Below are 23,579 nucleotides of genomic sequence, written 5' to 3' on the forward strand. Positions count from 1 at the left end.
AATAACTGAATAAAATGAACAACTTGAGACTATTCATAACAGAAAGAATAAATTATCAATGCAGAATCAGAATAATAATGGCCACAATATTCTATGCATGAGGATACATTTGTATAGCCTAGACATTAATTAGACCTAAAAAATAATATTTCATCTTCAAATAAAAACTCTAATGTCTTTACATTTGGAGGGAAGATAAAAGACTATTTCCTACCCTCTCTCTAGTTACTTTTTCATAGCTGGCTTCTTGTTAAAACTGTGGTGATTCACAACAAAGACCACCTTCTCAGTATTCCTACCTCAAGGTTCTTGCCATTGCTACTCTTAAGCACTACAGCTTTATAATGTTTGAAACAGAAAAAGATAAAGAGTCTCTCTTAATGCCTCTCCTAGAGTAGAATCAAGAACAATATATAAATTAAATCCAATGAAAGGGAAAGAGTTTTTATGAAGTTATTTGGTTTGTCTTTAGGGTAGTCAATAGTCAAGAAAACAGGCTCACAGATTTGCAGCTGGACAAAACCTCAGAGGTTATCCAACCCCTTCATTTTAATGATAAGAGAAAATGTGCCCCAAAAGGCAGTGAGTAGCAACTTCCACAAAGGTCACATAGTAATAGAGGAAGTATCTGAGCTCAGGTCCTGTGAGCCCAAATCCAGAACAAAATGATTCCTATAGCTTTCAAACTCCTCTAAGGCCCAGAGGCCATTAGATAAGAACATGAATGAATCACAAGCCAAATCAGAGAGGAGAAGGGGAGTGGGGAAAGAGTTACATGGAGAAAAAAGAGAGGATACTGGAACAATAAAAGTAGAGAAAAAAACTGAAAAATGACCCACAATAAAAGCATAGAAAGGAAGGGGGATGAGGTCAGCCAAGATTACCCCTAACCCTACTCTACATTACAATAATTAATTAAAATATACTGCCTCCAGTTCTGGGATGGAAGTCAACTGGTAGCTCAAAGCATGGGTGACAGGCCTGACATAACCTATTAGCAGTTAATATGAAAAGGAAAGAGGCATTTAAGAGTATAGTGGCCTTCACCCGTTATCCCTTTTTTGTTTCCAGTCCTTTAAAAAAAAAAACAAGGGTAGGCAAAGACCAAGAAGAAAAACTGCAATTAAAAAAATTATTTTAAAACCCTAAAATTCTAAAGTGTCTCTGCTTAAGGATGGAGAAAATTACATCTTTTACTAATTTTATGTTAGTGATTTTATATTGAGATGGCATTCAAAATTAATGAAAATGACTAGAATTCTGAATTCCAAAGAGCTAAGAATGAATATGTGGTTAGGTATCTTACCTACCATTTCCTAGATTCACTATTACTACTTATTCTCACTTGGGAAGGGTTGTTGTCATGTATTAGGGCAAACAATATTTTATAGCGCCAAAATTTTGATAAGGCAGGAATAGACATAATTTAAAAGATAAGTACCTAAAAACTCTGTGCATTTCTTAAGAAGAAAACACAAAAGAAATATCAGTATTTTTAAAAAAAGAAATACTTAAGAATATTTCACTCCCTAAGTTAACAAATAAATAAATAAATTTAATTTAATCCAAAGAATTAAATACTAAAACTGTTAATATTTTTTTAAGGTGAATCTGAAAAATACATATTTTAAGGTAACACTTTACCAATATAACTGCTTCTGTGATGTTTTAACTATAATTTCAAATTCTCTTTATGAATAAGTGGGTATATCAAATTTTGACAACAGTTACACTGAAAGGGGCTGTTTAACCTTTGGTTCATAGGAAGCTGCTTTGTTATTATGCATTTCATTACAGTGAAAAGGATACAGCACTGGCATGATTTATACCAACAAAGACGGCTACACATCGCATTACACTGGACCACTCTCTTTTAAATTTATGTGGCTCTCCCAGATGCCTGTCAATGCAAGGGTATAATAATCCAATCACAGCTGTGGAAAAAGGAGAAGAAAATTAAGCCATCTTCAATGTAGCACTGGAAGCTACCTATGCTAAACAAGTTACTATAACCAACACATGCATTTAAAAGCTTTTCATCAAATTAACCACTAAAATTTTAAACTTGATGACAGGAGCAAAATAAAAATAAGGACAACTCTACTGACAGGAATATTATTAACTACTACAGAATATTAAATTACAACTGGCAAGACATTAACAAGTTTTCAAGCTATGATTCATAGTTTAGGAAATTATATTAGATTCATTTGGCTTTTCTATGACAAATTACTATGATACCAAAATAGCTTTAAAAAGATAAGCAAATGCTTTGCACAAAAGTCCCTCTAAGCAATGAACCTATAGCATCATATACCACATATCTAAAGTAAAGTGGGGTGGTATGCATTACATATACATAATATCCTGTTTCTGGCAGCTATCTATTATATAATCTGGCTTTTTACGCACCATCCTACTCACCTAGTTTGACAGTACTTGCTCCATTTCTTTAAAAAGGTGACAAATATATGCAAATAAAATTAATTACACATATAGACTAAAAAAAGGCTAGAGAAAATATGGCTTGAGAATTGAATCTATGGCTCACATTTTTAAGTACTTTTTATCTAGTGGATAATTAACAAATATTTATTGATTGATTAAAGTGACTATAAAAAGATAAAAGACATAAGTATAGTTAAATTTCTTTTTCTAAAAAAGATATTCTGCAATGCTAACTGGGCAATGACACAGCAAACATTACAAACAAGCAGACAAACCAACCATAAGGCAATATGATGTAGGAGAAAGAGCACTAGATCTGGAATTAGACCTGCCTGTACCATTGACTAGCCCACTGAACTTTCAGGACAGTCCCTTGGCCTCTCTGTGACAGTTTCCTTGACTACAAAATGGAGATAATATTTACAATTCCTTCCCTCACACGGCCCTTTGAGGGGAAAGCCTTGTAAGCTTTAAAAGAGTTTTTGCACTTAAAAATGGAAAACTTTGCTTGAGACCCAGAACTTCCTTGCCCTAATCTCAAAATAAAACATTTGTCAAACATCAATAGTATTTACCAAATAATCGTTAATTTGTTACATTTCTGAAGAAAAAAAATTAATGAAATAAAATTTTCTCAGCAAGTTCCAAAAGTCAAATGCATTTCCATGTATCAAATTCAACTGGAAATGACACAGCATTTTCAATTTACTCTTTGGGTTTTATACTACCTTTCTAGTAATAAAGGCACAACTGTTAGTGGAATAGCAAGGTTTCGATTTCAATAAAACCTATGGTTTGTCATTAAAACACTGCACCAAAGTCTAAAAGTTGGAAGTTCAGAAGCTCCTCCCCTGCCTGGTTAGATATGTTTCATAGATAATGCATTCAATCTTAAAGGAAAAAAATGGATCCATTAATAACCAAAATCACCTGCTAGCTGACCAGTGAGGCAGCATTAGAAACAAGATGGCATGACCACCCTCCCATCTGGAGATAAGATGCTGCAGTACTGTACAGTTCTCCTAGCAGAAAAGCAATAGTTATGACATGACCCAAGTGTCTACTGAGAACATAGATGGTGCATAGAGCTTCACACCTAAACTTCAACACCAGGAAAATTTCAACATTTATTTCAGAAGTCCCATGCAACAAATTTGAAAATAAAACATAGACTGATCTATCCTACTCAGAAACTCAACTGCAACTGATAGGATACTAACTCTTCTTTTTTCAGGAATTTATGAAATAAACTATTTTGCCCATCTTCTTTTTGGTTTCTTCTTATTCCTGAATGAAATTGACTAAGATCAGGTATTCCAAGTCAATTTTCCTCAGCAGTTGATGCCATAGGTGAAGAATTATTGCACGGAGAGTCCTGACATGTCTGTGCAAAGGTACAAATAAGTAGAAATGACTATATTTTTATGCACGTGGTACAAGATTCCCAAGCAAGAGACAACTGAAGAGAGAGGAAAAACACAAAAAGGAATTTAGACTGCCACTCTGCCAACCTTGGGATTTACCAATAAAAATCAAATCCATTGAGTATGCAAGACTCTCAGTTGTTCACTGAAAGAAGGAGAATTCTAGGGAACTTGTCACTTCTCATTACATGTCTTCTTTCTTTAAAAAAAAAAAAGGTATGGAAAAGTTGGATAGCAGATATTTACAAAACTGTAAGCTGCAACTGTTAAACTGTTTGAGAACTCAGTAGGAGTGTCTATGGTTCCCTTGTTCTCTTGCCATGTTATTTCATATCTTAATAAGAAGTCTGTAGGTATGTTTTGTTCATCCTCATTTAAAACTAAAGTTAGGTCAGTTGCTGCTTTGGCAGATATTTCTCCTATCTGGAAAAAAATTCTCCATGTTTGGGATTCATTAGTAGTCATCCACATTCTGCCAATTTATTAAAACAGAAGTTTATAAAGCATGACTTAGCTTTCATTTCTCCACAACCAGGTATCTGACTAGTCATCTTGCCATGGGAGTCCATAGTTGTTGATTGAAAGAATACAGTCAATTCAAATACATTTCTGTGTTCCAAATCGAGTTTGAAAAGAAAAAGCAATTCACAGGAAAAAGAGCCTTGTTGAAAAAGCTCAGGACTAAAATGTTGGGAAACCAAGCTTCAAATTCTGTTTAATTATATGATCAATAAAAAGTAATTTAGACCATTTGAGCCTCAGTTTTTGCAACTGTTGAACAGGAATAGTTCTCCTACAATCAACTTCTCAAGATTCTTTTAAGGAAAGAACTTAGTAAACCTTAAAGTAATATAAGTTGTCATTGGAATAAAATACAGGAAATGAAATCTAGTAGGCAGAGAAAAGTGGCCCATAGAGAGCCTTCCCTCTTACTGGGGTTAGAAACTTGGCAAACTGAAGAACCTGTTGCTGTTTCTCTTAGAGCTCTTCCAAAATCTGAAGATTTTCCTTACCACTGCCTACCAGATAAGTGGTCAAATGATATAAACAGTTCTCAAAAGAAGAGATAACTATATCAGAATAACCATAAGATTACCTAAATTACTAAAAAGAAGAAAAGCAAATCAAACCAAGCCTTAGGTTTCACCACATACCCAGACTGGCAAAAATGACAAAGGATGAGAATGGTCATTGTTGAAGGGGTGTGGGAAGAAGGGCATTATTGGTAGAGCTGTGAATCAATACAATAATTTTGAAAAGCAATTTGAAAATATACAAATAATATTACTAATCCACACCCTCTCAGATTCCAATACTTAGTACATGCTCCCAAGGAGGTCATTCATTGATAAAAAGAAAGGAGACATATATATCAAAATACAGCAGAAGTTTAGAAGCAGTTAGGCAACAGTGGATAGGTCACTGGAACTGGAAAGACCTGACATTTCCTAGTCATGTTATCTTGGACAAGTCATTTAACTTCTGCCTGCCCAAATTTCCTCAACTGTAAAAAGAGGATAATAAAAAAAAAAAACCCTACCTCTCCAAGTTATCGTAAGTATTAAATGAGATAAATTTGTAAAGTACAGTGCCTGATACATAGCAGGTACTTAATAAAGTTTGTTTTCTTCCTTCCCTTCCTTCTTTCTTTTTCCTTCTTTCATTATTCCTTCCTTTCCTTCCTTCTATTCTTTTCTAGATATTCATTTATTAGGGAATGGCTAAGCAAATTGTGATATGTGAATGGAATGAAATATTACTATGCTTTAAGAAATGTTGAATATGATGAAGACAGAAAAGGAAAGAATGACATGAAGGAAACACAAAGTAAAATTAGCAGAGCCAAGAATGGCAGCAAAATGGAAAAAACTATCACCACAATATAATCTAGCAAATGATAAAAAGTTATGAAGAATGCATATGGCACCAATGAAGAGATATGAGAAGACTGCTTCCTACTCTCTCCATTCCTTTGCAGAGGGAAAATTCCATGGGTATGGAACAGTGTATGCATATATTTTTAGATTTTTTCAATGTGTTGATCCATCGTACGATGTTTTTTTCCTCTTCCTTTTTATTTTTCCATATCCTTTCCTCCACTACTGACTACCTTCAGTAATGACATTCAGCAATGAACCAATGCAATTCAACAAACGTTTATTAGACATCTACTATATTGTGTATTGTACTAGAACCTAGGGCAGCATCTGTGAAGTATTGGCACACATGCTAAACTGGGATGTGTGTGTGTGGGAGCTGCTCTATTCTCTCTCTTCCCAGTGCCTGAGGACATTTTTGCATGCCCTGCCCCTCCTTCAAAGAGGAAGAAAAAGTCCAGAATTCAGGCAAAGGGGGCAGGCACCATGGAGAATATGGCACCAGGTTGACCATTGAACAAAGACAAAGTTTTATGAGACAAAAATAAGAAATGCATTTCCAGGTATGGGAGACAGCTTTTGCAAATATAAGTGATGTCATGCCAAGTTTAGGAAACTACTCCTAGCCAGTCTGGCTAGAATGTACTGTTAGTAAAGAAGTGTCAGTTCAACTATGTCCCTCTTCTACTCAATAAACTCCAATGGTTCCCTATTGACAACTATAAGTCTAAATGTTATTTTATATTTAAATCTCATGTTTCTTTAACTTATAGTTTTTGTGTAATAAATACAGTACTATATGCATTACTTACAAATAAATATATACATATGAAAATATATGTATATATATACACATATGGGGGTGCTTAAATGTTTTACTAATAGGCATATAAGATCAAAAACATCTAGAAATTTCTCCTCTGGGCAGTAGATAGCTAACAAGGTTTATAAAGATTGGTGGGACATGATTATATCAGTGTGAAAATAAAGACCCCACCCTGGTCTAAGCCTTTCATTCTGAGAATTTATTATACCATATTTAAAATGACAAATTTTGAATAATTAGCATTAAAAAGCAGAAAACTATGAGAAAAGGGAAAGAAGCCCAAACAGTCTCAAATTATGACTGGCATCTATTTTCAGTCTCTAAGATTTTTACTTACTTAATGTGTGATGGTTAAGGAGGAAATGAAGTCAAGATGGCAGCATAGGAAGAAATGGTACAGCTGAGCTCTTCCCAACCTAAATTCTTCCAAAGGGCCTTAGAAAATACACAATATATAATCCTGATAGGAAAATTCAAGAAAAAGTCACAGTGGATCATTTTTTCAGGGAAGCAGACAGAGAGGTCTATAGACACTGGGAACTGGATTCAGGCAGGAGCAAGGGATCACTGGTACCTGGCAGAGGATGAGCACCAGGGCAAAAAAAGATCAAACATTTAGTACCATGATAGAAAACAGGTGCCATCTGGCATTTTTGTTGCTTATTGTTCAGTTCCAGGCTACATACCTAGGGTAGAATGAGGAAGGGACTGGGGCCCAGGGATGGTATTCCAGGGAAGAGAGCAAGTGAAGGCACTGGGCAGCATCCTGAGAAGACAAGAAGTTCCAAGGCAAGCAGCAATAGTGGCTCAGACCACAGGAAGAAAGTTTCCAGTTTTTAACCTAATATGAAGCTTAAAGAAATAACTAAAGCCAAAACCCTACATCAAAGAGGAGTCTATAATTCTGTCACTCTAAACCAGCAAAGATTCCCATGTGGATAGTAGGAACTGGACTCAGCAGCATTCTACTGCTACTTAGGCTCAAACCCAAATCAGGAACATGCAGAGATCAGACCAGGGAACAGCAATCAGACTTTGCCCTGGATCAGACAGACTACTGTGGGAGCACTGAAAGCTTATTTCAGCCTAATCCATTCTGAAGAGTCTAGAATAACAACAATATCCCAAGAAAGCAGCAGTAATATCAGCCCAGACTCTCCCTCCAAAAGTATAGACCCTAGCTTTCACATCAAGTTTGAAGGCAAGAAGTAGGCTGGAAAAACAAAAACAAAAACCCTGCATCATAAAAAGCTATTATGGTTACAGGGATGCTCATGACACAAACCCAGATAAAGAGAATGAATTCAAAATGTATATAAAAAAAGCACAACAGAAAAACATAGCTTGGGCAAAAATTCAACTAGAATTCCCGGAAGAGATGAAGCAAGAGTTAAAAAATATGTTTATTAATAATGCAGATGAAGCAAGAGTTTAAAAATGTACTTATCAATGAAATGAGACTGCAGAGGAAAAAACTGGAAGAGACATGAAAACTATGAAAGAATTAGAAAGCAAATTAACAGTTGGCATAAGAGATGAAAAAATTTTGTTTTTCTTGGAGAGTTTTTGGAGTTTTGGAGAGTAAAACACTCCAAAAATTAGAATGGACCCTATTAAAGTCAATGACTCCATAAAATATTAAATATTAAACCAAAGTCAAAACAGTAAAAATTAATTAATTAATTAAATATCTCATAGCAAAAATTGGCCTAGGGAAAAAAAAGGAAAGAAACTTTACTTAGATTTCTTAAGATTTACCAGTCATGCTGGGGAAGAAATCCCATATAGCCCAAATTCAAAATTTCCAGGTCACAGAAAGAATACTGAAAGCATCCAAAAAGAGAGAATTCAAGAATTGTGGAGCCACAGTCAGGATTATATACAATTTATCAGCTTCCACTATCAGGAGCAAAGAACTTGAAATATGTTATTTCAGAAGGCAAAGAATACATTGGTTTTCAGTGGAGAATAATTTACCTAGAAAAACTGAGCATAATCCTACAAGAAAAAAAAACTAACCTTTAATGAAATAGAAGACTCCAAGCATTCCTGATTAAAAGACCAGACCTGTAAAGAAACTTTTGAAATTCAAACACAGAAGTTTAGAGAATCACAAAATATGAAAGAACAATTTTAAGAGATAAGTCATGGATAATCTGATCTATATATGGGAAGATGATATATTTGTTGCTCTGAACCCTATCATTCACAGAGAAAATCTAATTAAGGCCTGGGAGTGATTCTGTTATATCTTGATCTTAAGAGAATAGAAAGAAAGGGGAAAAGGAATAGACTATGCAAGAAAGGGAGAGAAGGTTAGAGAAAACTACCTCTTATAATCAGAGTATGCAAACAGAGATCTATCTATCCAAGTAAGGAGGAATTAGGGTAAAGAAAGTAGATGACACTTCATTCTCACTCTTATACGAACTTAACATAAGAGAGAAGACTAGATACATACGTATAGTTGGATATAAAAATACTTAACACTCAACAAGGAAATAGGAGACAAATGGAAGAGGGGAAATAAAATGAGGGTAGGTTAAGGAAAGTATTAATCCTAAACAAAATAAAATTCTAACTAATTACATACAAAAAATATCTATGGCTCTTTTCTGAGGTAGCAAAGAAGGTGAATTTGGGCAAGTACCCATAGATTGAGAAATGAACAAGTTATGGTATACAAATGTGATGAAACAGTATTAAGTTGTTAGAAATGATGAACAGGATGGTTTCAGAGAAACATGGGAAGTCTCATATGAACTGAGGAAAAGTGGAGTGAAATAAACAGACCTAGAAGAATAACTAATACAATGACAGCACTAAAATTAAAATGATCATTTTTTAAAGACAATTCAGATTATTGTAATTACCAACCATGATTCCAGAGTAATAAAAATGAAACATGCTATTCACCTCCTCAGAAAGAGAAAGTCTTAGAATGTAGGAGACATCTCTTTTTCACACTGCAAGTGCAAAAATGTGCTTTTGCTTGATTGCACATGTTTATAACAAGAATTTTGTTTTTGTTTTGTTCTCAATGGGGTGGAAAAGGATAAGGTAGGCAGGAGAGAAGGCCAACTTTTACTGATTGAAAAACCAAACATATTTTTTTTTAAAGAAAAAGAGAGAATTAATTTGAATCTAGATTTCCTAATTCTACTCCCCTTCTTTGTCTCAGATGCTTCCTGGAATTGCAATAATTTCCCCAGTGTGAAGTTGTAGCAAGGCATGTCTATCAATTGGTTTCTGAGAAGGTAAAGAGAGGAAAGGAAAAAAAAAGAAAATTGAAAATGAATGAAAAGCAGTGCTTACATTTAAGATTTCAGAATTTATATGAATGAATATAGAGTGAAGTAATAGCTAATACTGATAGTAGCTAATATTTATATAGTACTTTAAAGTTGCAAAGCTCTTTATATACATTATCTCATCTGACTATCATAACAACTCTATGCTGTAGATATTATATTCTTAATTTGAAATACAGAGAAACAGAGACTCCAAAAGGTTAAAAGACTTATCAAGGGCAGGCAGTGCCTCCTAACTCCAAATCCTACATTCTAGCCACTATACTACAATATCCCTATAGTAAGTAAAACCTAGAAAACAATGTACTCAATAACAAAAATAATGTAAACTGAAGGAACCTTAAAAATTGCTGAGTGTTGTGTAATTACGATTGAACTTGACCCCAGATAATACATAAAAAAGTACACTTCCCTTCTTTCTTTGTCAAGGCAGGAGAATTTGGAGATGAAATACTGAATAGATTGCTAGACATATTTGATTTTTGAGTTATTTTGCTGTACAATTTTTTTCTTTTTTAAATTAATCTTTATGACAAGGAATTAGATCTATCTCTCCTGCATAAGGAGAAGTAGGAGAGATAGATTAGGAAATAAAGACGATTTAAAGAAAAAAAAAGAAATTCTTACAATAAATTAATTTTATTCAGGTTTAGAACTTAAGGACCTTTGCTATGGGAAAGAAGTACCAAAGAGCCACCCCAGTGGTCCAATATCTCTTCATAGGATACACTGGAAACTGCATGTTGTATATTTTATCAGACTTGGTTGATAAAAGTCAGTTTCTTTAGCTTAGCTGTTTAACTTTGTGAGAAGGAAAAGTTCCATTTGGGGATGGGAAGGTGTTAGGAAATGCCAGATATAAATAAGAAAAAAAGCATCAACAATTATTTTTTTAAAGTTCCACTGGACAAATGTTCTTATACCTAGTGAGGCAATGACCACAAACCACTACTTGTCTAGCTTGGCCCTAGATTTGTGTGGAGACAAAGCAGTGAATACTTTATTCACTCTTCCCTTCCCTTTCCAAACTACAGGCTAAAAGCAAGCATCTGGCTACTCCTTTAATTTAAACCTTGATTTTTCCTGGAAAGAACAAAGCAACCAGGACTGCCAGCAAATACTTCTATGGGCCTCAACAGAATATGCTTTGTTCTTTCTAGTCACTACTAGAAAACAGAAAACAAAGTTGGTTGGAATTCTATCTATTCCCTTCATCAGTCTGGGCCAAAAATGTAGAATTCTAAATTTAAGAGATATCTAAGAAACTACTATACAGCATGGAGCTAACGAACCTAAAGAAAACGCAAAAAAATATTAAGACGCACAACTCACAGATAATATTTCCTATAAAATACATTAAAGTCTTGCTCTAACACTACCTTGGTTCTTCAGCAACTATATCCTTTGAAATGGAGGTCAAGAGGGTTTCATTTAAGAGAAAATTTTGTAATGCATTAGACTCCTCCACAACACTGTTCCTAGTATCTATGCAATAAGTCTGTAACACAATTGAGTGCATTTTATGATCAGATACTTCTGGTACTTTTTAATAACAAGGTTCCCTTGACTGAAATACAGGTATCTATATTATGTTGAAAGATGTCAGTTTATTTTACATATATCAGGAAAATTTAAACAGATCCATTTAGTCAGATAATTTTCCCCTAACTTATCTTCTACTAGATTTATAGAAGATATATAATTCTGAAAGAATTTTTAATAACTCAAAAAAGGATAAATTAAAAGCCTAAAACCTATTCTTAACACATATGCAACACCAAATAAGTTGATGTTAAAGAAGCCAGTTAGTAAAGATATTCATCAATTTAAAAAAAAAAAGGCAGGATCTACTTTCCTTACTTACTCAAGTACTCATAATTTTTAAACTACAGTGATTTCAACATATTAGAAGCAATATGTCTGGGAGTGGGGTGACACTTTTGTGTATAAATATATTTCAAATACAATTAGGTTTCAAATATGAAAAAAGTATTTATTTAAATGTCAGTGCTTAGATGATAATACATGTATGGCCCAGATCAAACTGCTTACCATCTTTGAGATGGGGGAGGAAAGGGAGGGAAGGAAACAGTTAAGATCTTAAAATTTTGAAAAATGTATGCTGAAATTATTATTACATGTAATTGGAAAAATAAAAATATCTTTAAATTTTCTTTTTCACTACTACATATGTTTGGAATGGGTTTTATTTTTCTTATTTTTCCAGTTGAGAAATGATGAAAAAGTGAGATTTTGCTAACTAAAAAATAATTCTAAATAAAATCATAATATTTTTAAAAGCAATAGCAAAACCAGATTAGTATAAACAAAGTCAACCAAAATATTAAACAATGACATGCTTCTTAAAAATAAAGCTTAGTCCTCAGAAAGCTATGTCACAATATTTAAAAGAAAAATGAAACTGAAAGCTTAAGTTACACAGGCCACTTGGAAAATTGACATTAAATCTAAAATCGAAGGGAAAATATTATTGGCTCAGAACACATCATTCAAACTTATTTTAATCCATGCTAAACATTAAAGATAATTTCTACACCTACCTGAAGCTGTGCCACAGCATGGTGGCACCCACCATGCTGAAGAAAAGATGCTTGCAATCACATCTGGTGGAAAGAGTGTGACATTTCTCTGAATCTGAAGTAGATTTAATACTAGAGCAAGAAACACTCCAATCAAAAACAGAACTACTCCACGAATCATCAAGTTCATACTCCGACTAGTGACAGAAGAAATGTATGGCCCACACTTTGGGGGTACAGATGATGCTGTCTCTCTCTCTGCCATAGTTTCATAAGTTTAATAACTTCTAACAATCACAGTAGGTAATAAACTTTTCATTGGTAATTAATCTTGTCCTGAATCAGAACCTACCAAAAATCCTGTGAAAAAAAAATAAAGGTGAAAAATCAGCAAGGACTTAATGTATAACTGTTCAACATTTTAATGAATTTGAAATTACTTATTGAAAAGATTAAATTATAAAATAACTGGATACCAACTCACATTAATAGTACAGCTATCTAATACAGAAGAAAGTTAATTTTATAAGGTACAATGTAAATGATAATGAAAAATTAAATTGTTACAAATAGCTTTGTTAATTGGGAAAGAATAAGTGAATCACAACATTGGAGAAGTTTTAGAATTAACAATGTTAGAATGAACAATGGAGAGAAATGAGTTATGTGGATCTTCTACTAGAGTATAAATCTCTTTGGGTCAGAGTATATAATTTCTAATTCTTTTATTTCTCCTTAGAAATATATAGTTGATTGTGTGAAGTTAGCACTGCCATTTAGTTCCTTTCTTATAACACAAGTTGATCTGCTCAGGTATCACAACTTAAGATGTTAAAAAAAAAAGTTTTTCTATCAAAAGAAAAAGATTTATCTTCAATTTACACTCTTGTTTTTTTTATTTAATATTTTATTTTCCCATTTACACATAACAATCTTTTACATGTTTTCCAAAATTATAATATCCAAATTGCCTCCCTCCCTCCCACCTCCTTCCTGAGATGGTAACCAATTTGATCTGGGGTATACATGTATGATTGTGCAAAACATATTTCCATGTTAGCCATGTTGTGAGAGAATGTTCATGTAAAAGCAAAATACAAAAACAAAAACACAAATAAAATAAAGTGAAAAAGTTGTTTGCTTTGATCTATAATCAGACTCCATTGGTTCTTTTTTCTGGAGTAGGATTGAATTCTTAGTCATAAATCCTTCAGAATTGTCTTGGATCATGGTATTGCTCAGAATAGCTGAGTCTATCACATCATACAATATTGTTGTACTGTTTACAATATTCTCTTGGTTCCATTCACTTCACTCAACTTCAGTTCATATAGGTTTTTACAGGTTTTTCTAAGATCATCTTGCTTATGATTTCTTATAGCATGATAGCATCTTATAGCATGATACCATAATCACATACCAAAATGATTCCAACCATTCCCCAACTGACAGACATCCATTCAATTTCCAATTCTTTGACATTACAAAAAGAGCTGGCTATAAACATTTTTTTAACAAATGGGTCCATTTTCCTTTTTTTTTTTTAAATTTTAGCATACAGACCTAATAGTGGTATTAAAATATCAAAGGATATGCAGTTTAACTGCCTTCTGGGCATAGTTCCAAAATATCCTCCAGAATGGCTGGATCAATTCAATGCCTTAGTGCCCCAATTCTGGCCCCTCCATTCCAACATTATCATTTTCCTTTACTGTCATATTAACTAATCTGATAGGTGCAAGGGGGTACTTCAGAGTTGTTTTAATTTGCATTTCTCTAATCAATAGTGACTTAGAATGACATCCATTCTTATAAATTTGATTCAGTTCTCTGTATACTTGAGAAATGAGGCTTTTATCAAAGAAATTTGATTGTAAAAAAAAAAATCTTTCCTGCTTGTTATTTCCCTTCTACTCTTGGTTGCATTGGTTTTATTTGTATAAGACCTTTTTAATATAATCAAAATTATTGATTTTTATATATTATTGTGTATTCCCCTCCAACCTCTCTCTCCTTCCACTCATGTCCCTCCTCATAAGAATTACCACACCTAACCACTGTTTCCACCAAATAACCCTCCCTTTATGCTAGCTTCTCCACTTTTTTTATTACTCTCCTATTGTTCTACAGGACAAGTTACCCAACAAAGTATGGATGTTATCCCCTATCTGAGCCAATTCCAATAAAATAAGGTTTAACTTGCCTGTCATCATCCTCATCCTCACCTCTACTTTTAACAGCTTTTTCACACTTCTTCAGATGAATAATTTAGCCCATTCTACCTCTTCCTTCCCTCAATGCATTCTCTTTTTCACTCCCTGATTTTTTTTGGGGGGGAGGGGAGAGTATCATGTCAGCAGGGTGAACTTTTTCCCATATCCTCTATGTATACTCCTAACTGCTCTAATAATGATAAAATTCTTAAGCATTGCAAGTATCATCTTCCTATATAGCAATGCAAACAGTCTGACTTCAATGAGTCTCTTAAATTTTCTTTGCTGTTTATCTTTTTTTAGAAATTCTTTTAAACTCTTATCTTCCATCTTAGAATCAATATGGTATATTGGTTCTAAGGCAGAAGAGTGATGAGCTAGGCAATGAGAGTTAAATAACATACCCAGGGTCACACAGCTAAGAAGTGTCTGAGGCCACATTTGAACCCAGGACTTCCTGTCTCTAGGTTTAGCTCTCAATCCACTGAGTCACCTAGCTGCCCCCCTCTTATTTATGTTTCTATTGAAGGCCTGTATTTGAACATCACATTTTCTGTTCAGGTTTGGTCTTTTCATCAAGAATGCTGGAAAGATTCTAGCATTTTTCCTCTGATAGGATATACTCAGTTTTGCTGGATAGGTAATATTTGATTGTAAACTTAACTCCTTTGCCTTCTGGAATATATTCCAGGCCTTCTAATTCTTTAATGTAGAAGCTGCTAAATCTTATGTAATCCTGACCATGACTCCATCATAATTGAATTTGTTTCTTTCTGGCCTGGAGCTCTGGAACTTGGCTATTATATTCCTGGGAGTTTTCTTTTAGGAATCTTTTAGGAGGTTATCAGTGGATTCCTTCAATTTCTATTTTACTCTCTGTTTCAAGAATATCAGGGTAGTTTTCTTTGCTAATTTCTTATAATATGATGTTTAGGCATTTTCTTTTTTATCATGACTTTAGCGTAGTCCAACAATACTTAAAATTATCCCTTATGGATCTATTTTCCAGATCAGTTGTTTTTCCAGTGAGATATTATTTTTTTATTTTCCTCCTACTATTTTTTTCATTCTTTTGAATGTCTTACTGTTTCCTGATGTGTCATGAAGTCATTAGTTTCTACTTGCCCAGTTAAAATTATTAACGAAATTTTTCTTCAGTGAGTTTTTGAATTCCCTTTTTCATTTGGCATATTTTACTTTTTAAGAAGTTCTTTTTTTATTGGATCTTTATAATTTTTTTTTCCATTTGGCCAATTCTGCTTTTCAAAGAATACCTCTCTTCAGCAAATGTTTGTACCTCCTTTATTAGTCAATCCTTCTTCTTAAGTTGTTATTTTCTTCTTGCATCACTTTCATTTCTTTTGCCTATTTTACCTTTGTTATTCTTGACTTTTAAAATCCTTTTTGAATGCTTTCAGAGCCTAAGACTAATTCCCATTTTTCTTTGAAGTTTCACATGTAACTAATTCAATCTCATTTTCCCCTTCGGAATTTCTGTCTTGCTCTACCTTATGTCCACAAACATTTTCTATGGTTAGGTGGGTTGTTTTTTAATGTTTGCTCATTTTTCCAGCCTTTTTTCTTGCCTTTTATTTTTATCTTAAAGGTGGGCTGTTCCCAGGGTAGAGGAGGCACTCTCTTGAATTTCAATATTTTCTTGCTACTACCCTCATATCTAGTTCTGGGCAACTAAGTTCCAATTCTTCCAAGGTAGCATAATGGTCTATGTGTAGAGAGCTCTGAAAGCCACCTCCCACTGATGGTTCAGTTTCCCTCTGGGCCTGCTATTGGTTTACAAGGCCAGACACACTGCCGGGGCTCAGAATCTCACTCAGGCTTGTACTAGCGGCACTCAAGAGGTCTCACCAAAAGCCTCACTATAAGCTTAAATAGGTCAGGTACACTGTGCTAGGATTCAGACCTTTGAGGGATAGGCATGTGGGTGCTCTGCTGTTGGCTTAGGCAGTCTTGGAGTCACAGTGCTGGCCTGTGTTCAGAACCTAAAGCAGTAGGGAAGGGAAGCCTCACTGTTGGCCTATGCTGTTGGTGTGGCCTTGTTGCTGATTGTATTCCACTCTTACCCTGCCTTTCTGGTTATCCTCTAAAGGAAAATTGCCTCACTGTCCCTTTGTTGGTTCTATCACTCTAGTATTCATTTTGAAGCTTTAAGGTTGTTTAGAGAAAGCTTTAATTTATTTTTTAAACCCTTACCTTCCATCTTAGAATCAATATTGTGGACTGGTTCTAAGACAGAAGACCAGTTAGGGCTAGGTAATGAGGGTTAAGTGACTTGCCCAAGATCTTGTTGCTAGGAAGTATCAGAGGCCAGATTTGAACCTAACACCTCCCATCTTTGAACCTGGCTCTCAATCTACTGAGCTATCTAGCTGCCCCAACAGAGAAAGTTTTTAAAGAGACACATAGGCTCTTGCCTCTATTCTCCTCTCTTTGATTTTCTATAGTACCTAACATGTCTTAGTGAACACAAATGAATTCTATAAGTGCAGGTTGACCTTAGTTACCAATACCTACAGGGCCTCATCAGCATGGATTCCAAGGACAGATAAAAATAAGATTCTAAAGGGTTTTTTTAAGTCTTTCCATTTAAAAAAAAACCCTCTATTCAATCATTTTTCCTATTTGAATAAATGTTTACATAATTAAGATACATAAGTGAACAACATCAGGAATTATGGAAAACTGGTACCGCTTAACTTTATCCTCTTTAAACACAAACAGAAGAAATCCTCAGACTGGTCAGCCTTCAATTCCCATTAATAAATACAATTCAAATGAAAGTAAAGGTAGTGTTTTACTTCAGGAAATGTCTAAATCAAATAATAAAGTATTTTCTCTAATTCTTTTCATTCATTTAAGTTTATCAATAACTAGAGGTGATTTTGTGTGACAATTGAAGCATATACCTTTACAGTAATTTTAGAGCATTCTCAAAGAAACAAAATCAGCAAATGATAGACTGAACTGTAATAAAAGCCTTTTCAATAGCACCAGATGACAGATTGGCACTTTTTTTCCAGTTAGCTAGAAGAATCTAGCAGACTAAACTTCAAATATGATCCAAAGTGCTATCTGAGAAGCTTCCACAGAACTCACATAACATTTTCCCACAGGAGAACAATGTAAGTACCTTTTTAAGACCAATATCAATATGGCTACATGCAGCCCTTTCAAGTTATAGCAATGCTTTTCTGTTTTTGAAAAAATATATATTATGCAAGTTTTACAAAGTATGTAGCCATGAATGCAAGACAATTAGTCTCAATTCATAAATAAATGTTCTAAAAATTCATTTTTAAGTTAGCTGTTTGGAAGTCTGATTGTGTTTCCCTATGGAAATGCTATATATGTTGATTAGATGGATATACCAGTAGTTAATCTGTAAGTTCTATGGCTTGAATAAGATATAAACTAGATCATGGCAGAATGTTTGCTAAAGGATAAAGAACGATGAAGGCAAGAGAATTGGATTCCAATCCTACTCTGACACTTATTAGCAGCTGAGTGACCAGGGAAAAGTCACTTCATTTCTCAGTTTTTCTTTTCTCATTTATAAAATGGGAAAAGGAGATGTAGCAAGTAAAGCATTTTGCAAACTTTATAGCACACACAAATGTGACTGATTTCATGGGAAAATGTGCTTCCCTCTAGCTGTGGTTGTCAGCAATCTCAACTGCTCTAGCACCAAGAGATAGGAGAGACTCTGAAGCCACTCTCTCAGGGAGGATCAAGGGGGAGTTTCCACAGACAGAACTCTAGGACTGACTGAACAAGTGCTTAAACATATGTGTTTATGTTATATAAAGTAGTCATTAAGGTGGAGATTGTTTCTATGGAACAGAATTTATTTTAACAGTTTTGCCTTATAGCTGTTCCAAATGGGTTAGTTACCAACAGCACCAGAATATAACAATCTCAGCTATATATTCCCACAGCACAGACCCCAAAATACCATACTAATTTGAATATAGTCTAAACTGAAAACTGTACTCCCAAAATGAAATCTTTTGGACAGGAAAAAAATGTGTATATGTAAAATAATACTAATTATGAACTACATTCAGATTTCTCCAGATTTGAAGAGAAAAAGCAAAACCAATGTTTGAACTAATATAGTTGATAAATCCTGGATGGATGAATAAACATACAAAAAAAATAACTGGGATCATATATTTTATTCAAAACTCAGTGATCTAACACCTCATTGATTTTCTGTGTATATCTCTAAAAATGGAGACAAATTGTGAATAAATGTTTTATGTTAAATAATTCTTAAGAAAAAATAGCATAAATGCTAAATTTTTAAAAGAAATTTCAGGTATGAGAGCAGCAAGGTACTGTGGAAAGAGTAAGAGTCAATATTTTTTTTTAACTTTAGAATGTTCATTTACCCTAAAAGATGAATTTGAATCCCACCTTCATCATTGTCACCTTGGGCAAGTCACTTAAATTATCTGTGCTTTAATTTCCTTACCTGTAATATGAAGGAGTTGGACTTAATCTCTAAGATCCCTTTCAGCTCTAAATCTATAATCCTGCAGTTACAAGTTCAGTGTTCTTGACATTTTTTTGACATGAATCCCCTTTGGTAGATTGGTAAAACCTATGGACCCCTTCCCAGAATAATGTTTTTAAATGTTTAAAGTAAAATATATTAGAATTACAAAGGAAGTCAATTTTGTTGAAATACAGTTAACAAATCAATTGGGGGGGGGAGGGGAAGTTTATGAACACCATAATAAGATCTACTTCAAAGACACATTTAACTTCATAGTAACTTTCTAAATTTTTCACTGTTCATCTACCTTTACTGTTTATGTATGCTATATCAGCAGCATTTATATGTATTTCTATAAACTTTATAACTGAAAGAATCCATTTGTTTGATGTAACAGCTTCAAAAAGGCCAAGGAAAAGTACCTGGGACAACATCTTTGAGTGGCAAAATAAAGAGTCTATAAAATTAATCAGAAGTACAAAATAATTAAAGATGTAAGAGAAATTTTGGGACCTACTCACACCCTCTTCTTATTTTACAGATAAGAAAGCTGAAGCCCACAGAACAAATCTTGTAAAAAGGAAACAAAACAATAAGTCTGATAGACAACCAAAGAATGTACCACAATGCCTGACCAGCAGTCTCAAGAGCAAATTCTGTTGGTCACAAAGGGAAATAGGTAAAGAAATTTAAGTGGATCAAATGTGAATCCATGAATAATATTTTTATTTAAAAAATAATTCAAAGTGCATGTCTCCTTACTGATTATAGATAAGGAATATAATTACATATACAAATATATATTATATAGAATAATAAATATGGCTCAAAGGATCAATGGATTACAGAAGTCCAGTTAGAAGAGCCTTCAGTGACCATTTTAGTCTAACTCCCTGATTTGAAATATAAGGAAACAAAGGTTTGGAGGTTAAGCAACCTGTCAAATGTGACAAATAAAAGAGCTGTTCAGAGTGAGACATGTCCTAGGATCTGAGGTTTTACGTCCAAAGCAGTCACTATTAATTGCATTTAATCTTGGAAACTATATGATTATGCATCTGGAACTTTTTCCCCTAACTAAGGAAACTGAGGACTAAGGATATGAAGTAATATTCTCAAAGTCACCCAGGTAAATATAAGAATCACAGTTAGAATTTGAACCCAGATCCTCTGACTCCAGATTCAGTATTCTTTCCACTGTACCATGTTGTCTCCTGAGGACCCTTAAAGTAATCACTTAAACAGAATGAAAAGTAAATCTAATCTATTTTATACTAGGGTGATAAGCTTCTCTCCCTATTCTATTCTATAATATGAAGACAAGTTTCTCAGGGCATTAAAGAAAGACAGAGGATAGAATAAATATGATAATAAATTTTTCATTTATAATGTTCTATGTAACTCCCAAGTTAAGTTTTGCTATTTAACCACCTTTCCCTTAATCTACCTTTCTTTTCAGAGTAATTTTTAAAAAATATTTGTAATGACATATGCACTTTTGGTGGGGAGAGGGAAAAATCAACTGAACTAGAAGTCAGAAGATGTAGGTTCTGTCATTATTTACCTGCATTACCTTGGTCAAATCATAACCTCTGTAGGCCTAAATTTCTTGAGTTGCAAAAACGGAGAGGACCAGATGATTACTAAAGTTCCTTTCAGTGCTAACATATTCTTTTGTAATAACTGACAACTCTATTAAATCATGTGACACTTGTATTATTGCTAAGAACTTCTTTAAATAATCAACCACTATAATTTATGATGGTATCTACATCATAGGAATTAGGAAGGCTCTTAAGTTTTTTCATGAAAACAGGTACTGCAAAGTCACAGCACAGGTAGGTAACTGTTAAGATAACTTTTTAAGAATCAGATGTATCTTAGCAATTGTAATACAGATCACACACACACACAAAAAAAAAAACCTATGGTATTCTCCAAATTCAAATGATTACTGACGCCCTATACTGTGTTTCCTAAAATAAGCTCGTCTTCAGGGTCTTTGACAGAGAAGCTATAAAAATAATGAAGTCAAATTACTACCTCACTTCTCTTTCATATGGTTAATCACTACAATGCCTTCTTAATTAGAACTGTATTCCTAAAATAGTAGTAACATTATCATTAGACTAATTCAGCAGCTTTTGGTAAACCAAGCAGGTTAACTTCCCAAATTAAAACAAATTCAATTCACAAGCTACCTAAGCAAGGTTAAATCTTTTAACCTAAACACACTAAGGAAAAGGATATGCAGCATAAAAATAGAAAGGTAACTTCTTGTAGTCCACTTCACATTAAAATCTACCAATAGTCTTTCATATGCAAATGTACACACTAGGATACAGTCAGAAACAGTAACTAAAAGGTTTTCCATTCCATTACAGTTTTTCAATTCGAAATCTCAACATTATTTGCAATTTGTTTTCCCATGACATTTATGTATTTCTTCAAATAAAAACATTTTACTCTTTATGTTCGATGAAAACATCTACAAAAGTTACAGCTTTCCAAATAGACATGAGTCATGATCCAGACAATTTACTCTGTAAGTGCTCTATAAACAACTTTGATAGAAAATACCACAGTAAAAAAACAAAAATGTCCAAGAAAAAAAAGGAAAGAAAAAAATAAAGGAAGAGGAAATGAGTTAATATGTGATTTTTCCTCTCTAGTCCCTATATCCCCTCCTCTACACTCTCTTTCAATGGTTTATCAGCCAAACCCAAAAGACTGAAACAACAAATTCAATTACTCCTTGACCTATTTCTCTCAACAACAAAAAGAGTACATTTTTCTTCGCCACGATGAATTCATCTCTTTCCTAAACAAATTTCAGTAGTTGGGAATCTACAGGGGTCCCTTAACTCCACTCCTCTCTTTCCTAGCAGAGCAGAAATACACTTCAGAAGGTCTTTTTTTTTTTTAATGATAACACCTTGACTGTTTTACAGTTTCCTAAAGCTTGTTTAGATAAACTGTTTTCCAGTACTAAGTTTCAACACGTCCTGGACAGTTGCAACCAACAGTATCTACCAAAGCACGTCAATTCCCAAGGCTCATAACCCCTAGTTACTAGCATTCAACTTAGAGGACCCATGCGAGAGTTACCCTTGGCCTCTGTCCATACCACTTTGTTCATCCACCTCCCAATCATTAGTATCCAGGTCCTCCCCGCGACTTCCCCATCGACTTCTGATCTCCAGTATCCCCCTGCCCATCCCAGGATAGAGCCTACCTGCGCGCATCAATCTGTCTCCTGACACCCAAGTGGCTCCTGACCTTTCTTGCCTACACCTTCCTCTCCCACGTCAGCCCTCAGGCAGCATCCCGGGGCTCGCGGTCTCCCATACACTTCGCAGATGCAGCACCCCCTTCCTCCTCCCAACCAGGACCCCCTCCCCTCTAGGCCCCCATCCCGAGGGCTCCCTGTCAGTGCCAAGTCTTCGGAGCCGCTGGGCCTTCCGCGAACCACCGCATCGCCAAGGAGTCCCTCGGCAAGGGCCGCCTCTCTCCTCAGGCCGGCCCCTCCAACGCCCGGTACCACAGCCAGAGCCGCCCCCCAGGCCCTCCCCGCCCCCAATAACTTACCCCAGCTTCCGCCATCTTCCCTGGCCGGCCCCCCCCCCAACCATCACCACCACCGGCCGCCACTCCCCCCACCCCCCGCACGCTGGATTCCGCCGAACTCCTCCCCCTTCTCTCTCGTGCGCCTGCGCAGCCTTGGAGGCTCAGGAAAGGGCGGCTTCCGGCGACCGTGCTTTCTGACTTCGGGGATGGCGCCTGGCAAGCCCCAGCACTGCAACTTCCGGTCCCCGCAGAGGTGGCGTCTGCTGGGCTCGGCGAGTTGGCTCCGCCAAGCCTCCTGTGACTGGGCAGGTTGTGGAATGAGAAAACCTCCCGCTCGCCTCGGGCGGGGTGAGGGAGACGTGCACTTGGACACGCATGCACTCTCGGGACTGCCGGGAGCCCGACCCGCTCCGAAGCCTGAAGTGGAGTGAAGAAAGTCTACCGGGTCCGCAGCCATCACGCTTCCTGCCCCGTCCCGGGTCTGCAGATATCACGATCTCCAGGTCCCGAGTGGGAATGTACTAAAGTGGGAGGTCATCGAGACCAATCCTCTGCCTTTATAGATGAGGAAACTTAGGCCCAACGAGGGAATGACTTGCCCAAGCTTACGCAGCAGTGTTGGCCTGGTCTTTGATTCTAGGTGATGTGCCACCCAATTTCAGCTCTCAGTCAAATAAGCATTTGTTAAATGCCCATTCTTTCTAGTGAGACAGCTGGGTGATGGGGTGTGACCCTGAGCCAGTCTCTTAACCCCTATTTGACACTTATTGTTCCATTGTAAAAAATGGGGACACATTGGAGAGTGAAATGGCAAATCACCAAAGTATCTTTGCCAAGAAAAGCACATGAGCAGAATC

The 23,579-nt window shown here is 35.3% G+C and overlaps 1 protein-coding gene across 7 annotated transcripts in view; it reads right to left on the reverse strand.

The window, feature by feature from the left end:
- INSIG2 (insulin induced gene 2) overlaps positions 1–22,966 on the reverse strand; it is a 36,725-nt gene extending 13,759 nt beyond the window's left edge. For 2 of the 7 annotated variants that reach the window (XR_001629880.2, XM_016433590.2), the window contains exons 1-3: positions 22,744–22,876; positions 12,448–12,786; positions 1,810–1,934 (exon numbers count right to left, since the gene is read on the reverse strand). Coding sequence is in view for 6 of the 7 variants with exons in the window: in XM_016433590.2 (XP_016289076.1) it covers positions 1,810–1,934; positions 12,448–12,691 (369 nt within the window). In the remaining variant the exon portion in view is untranslated. Of the gene's footprint in view, positions 1–1,809; positions 1,935–12,447; positions 12,787–22,390; positions 22,675–22,743 lie in introns of those variants that run through there. The other 5 variants (XM_007494068.2, XM_007494067.2, XM_001363105.5 and 2 more) reach the window with 5 other exon arrangements.
- Positions 22,967–23,579: the final 613 nt, after the last annotated feature.

The sequence above is a fragment of the Monodelphis domestica genome, chromosome 4 (genome assembly GCF_027887165.1).
Source record: "Monodelphis domestica isolate mMonDom1 chromosome 4, mMonDom1.pri, whole genome shotgun sequence".
NCBI lineage: Eukaryota > Metazoa > Chordata > Mammalia > Didelphimorphia > Didelphidae > Monodelphis > Monodelphis domestica.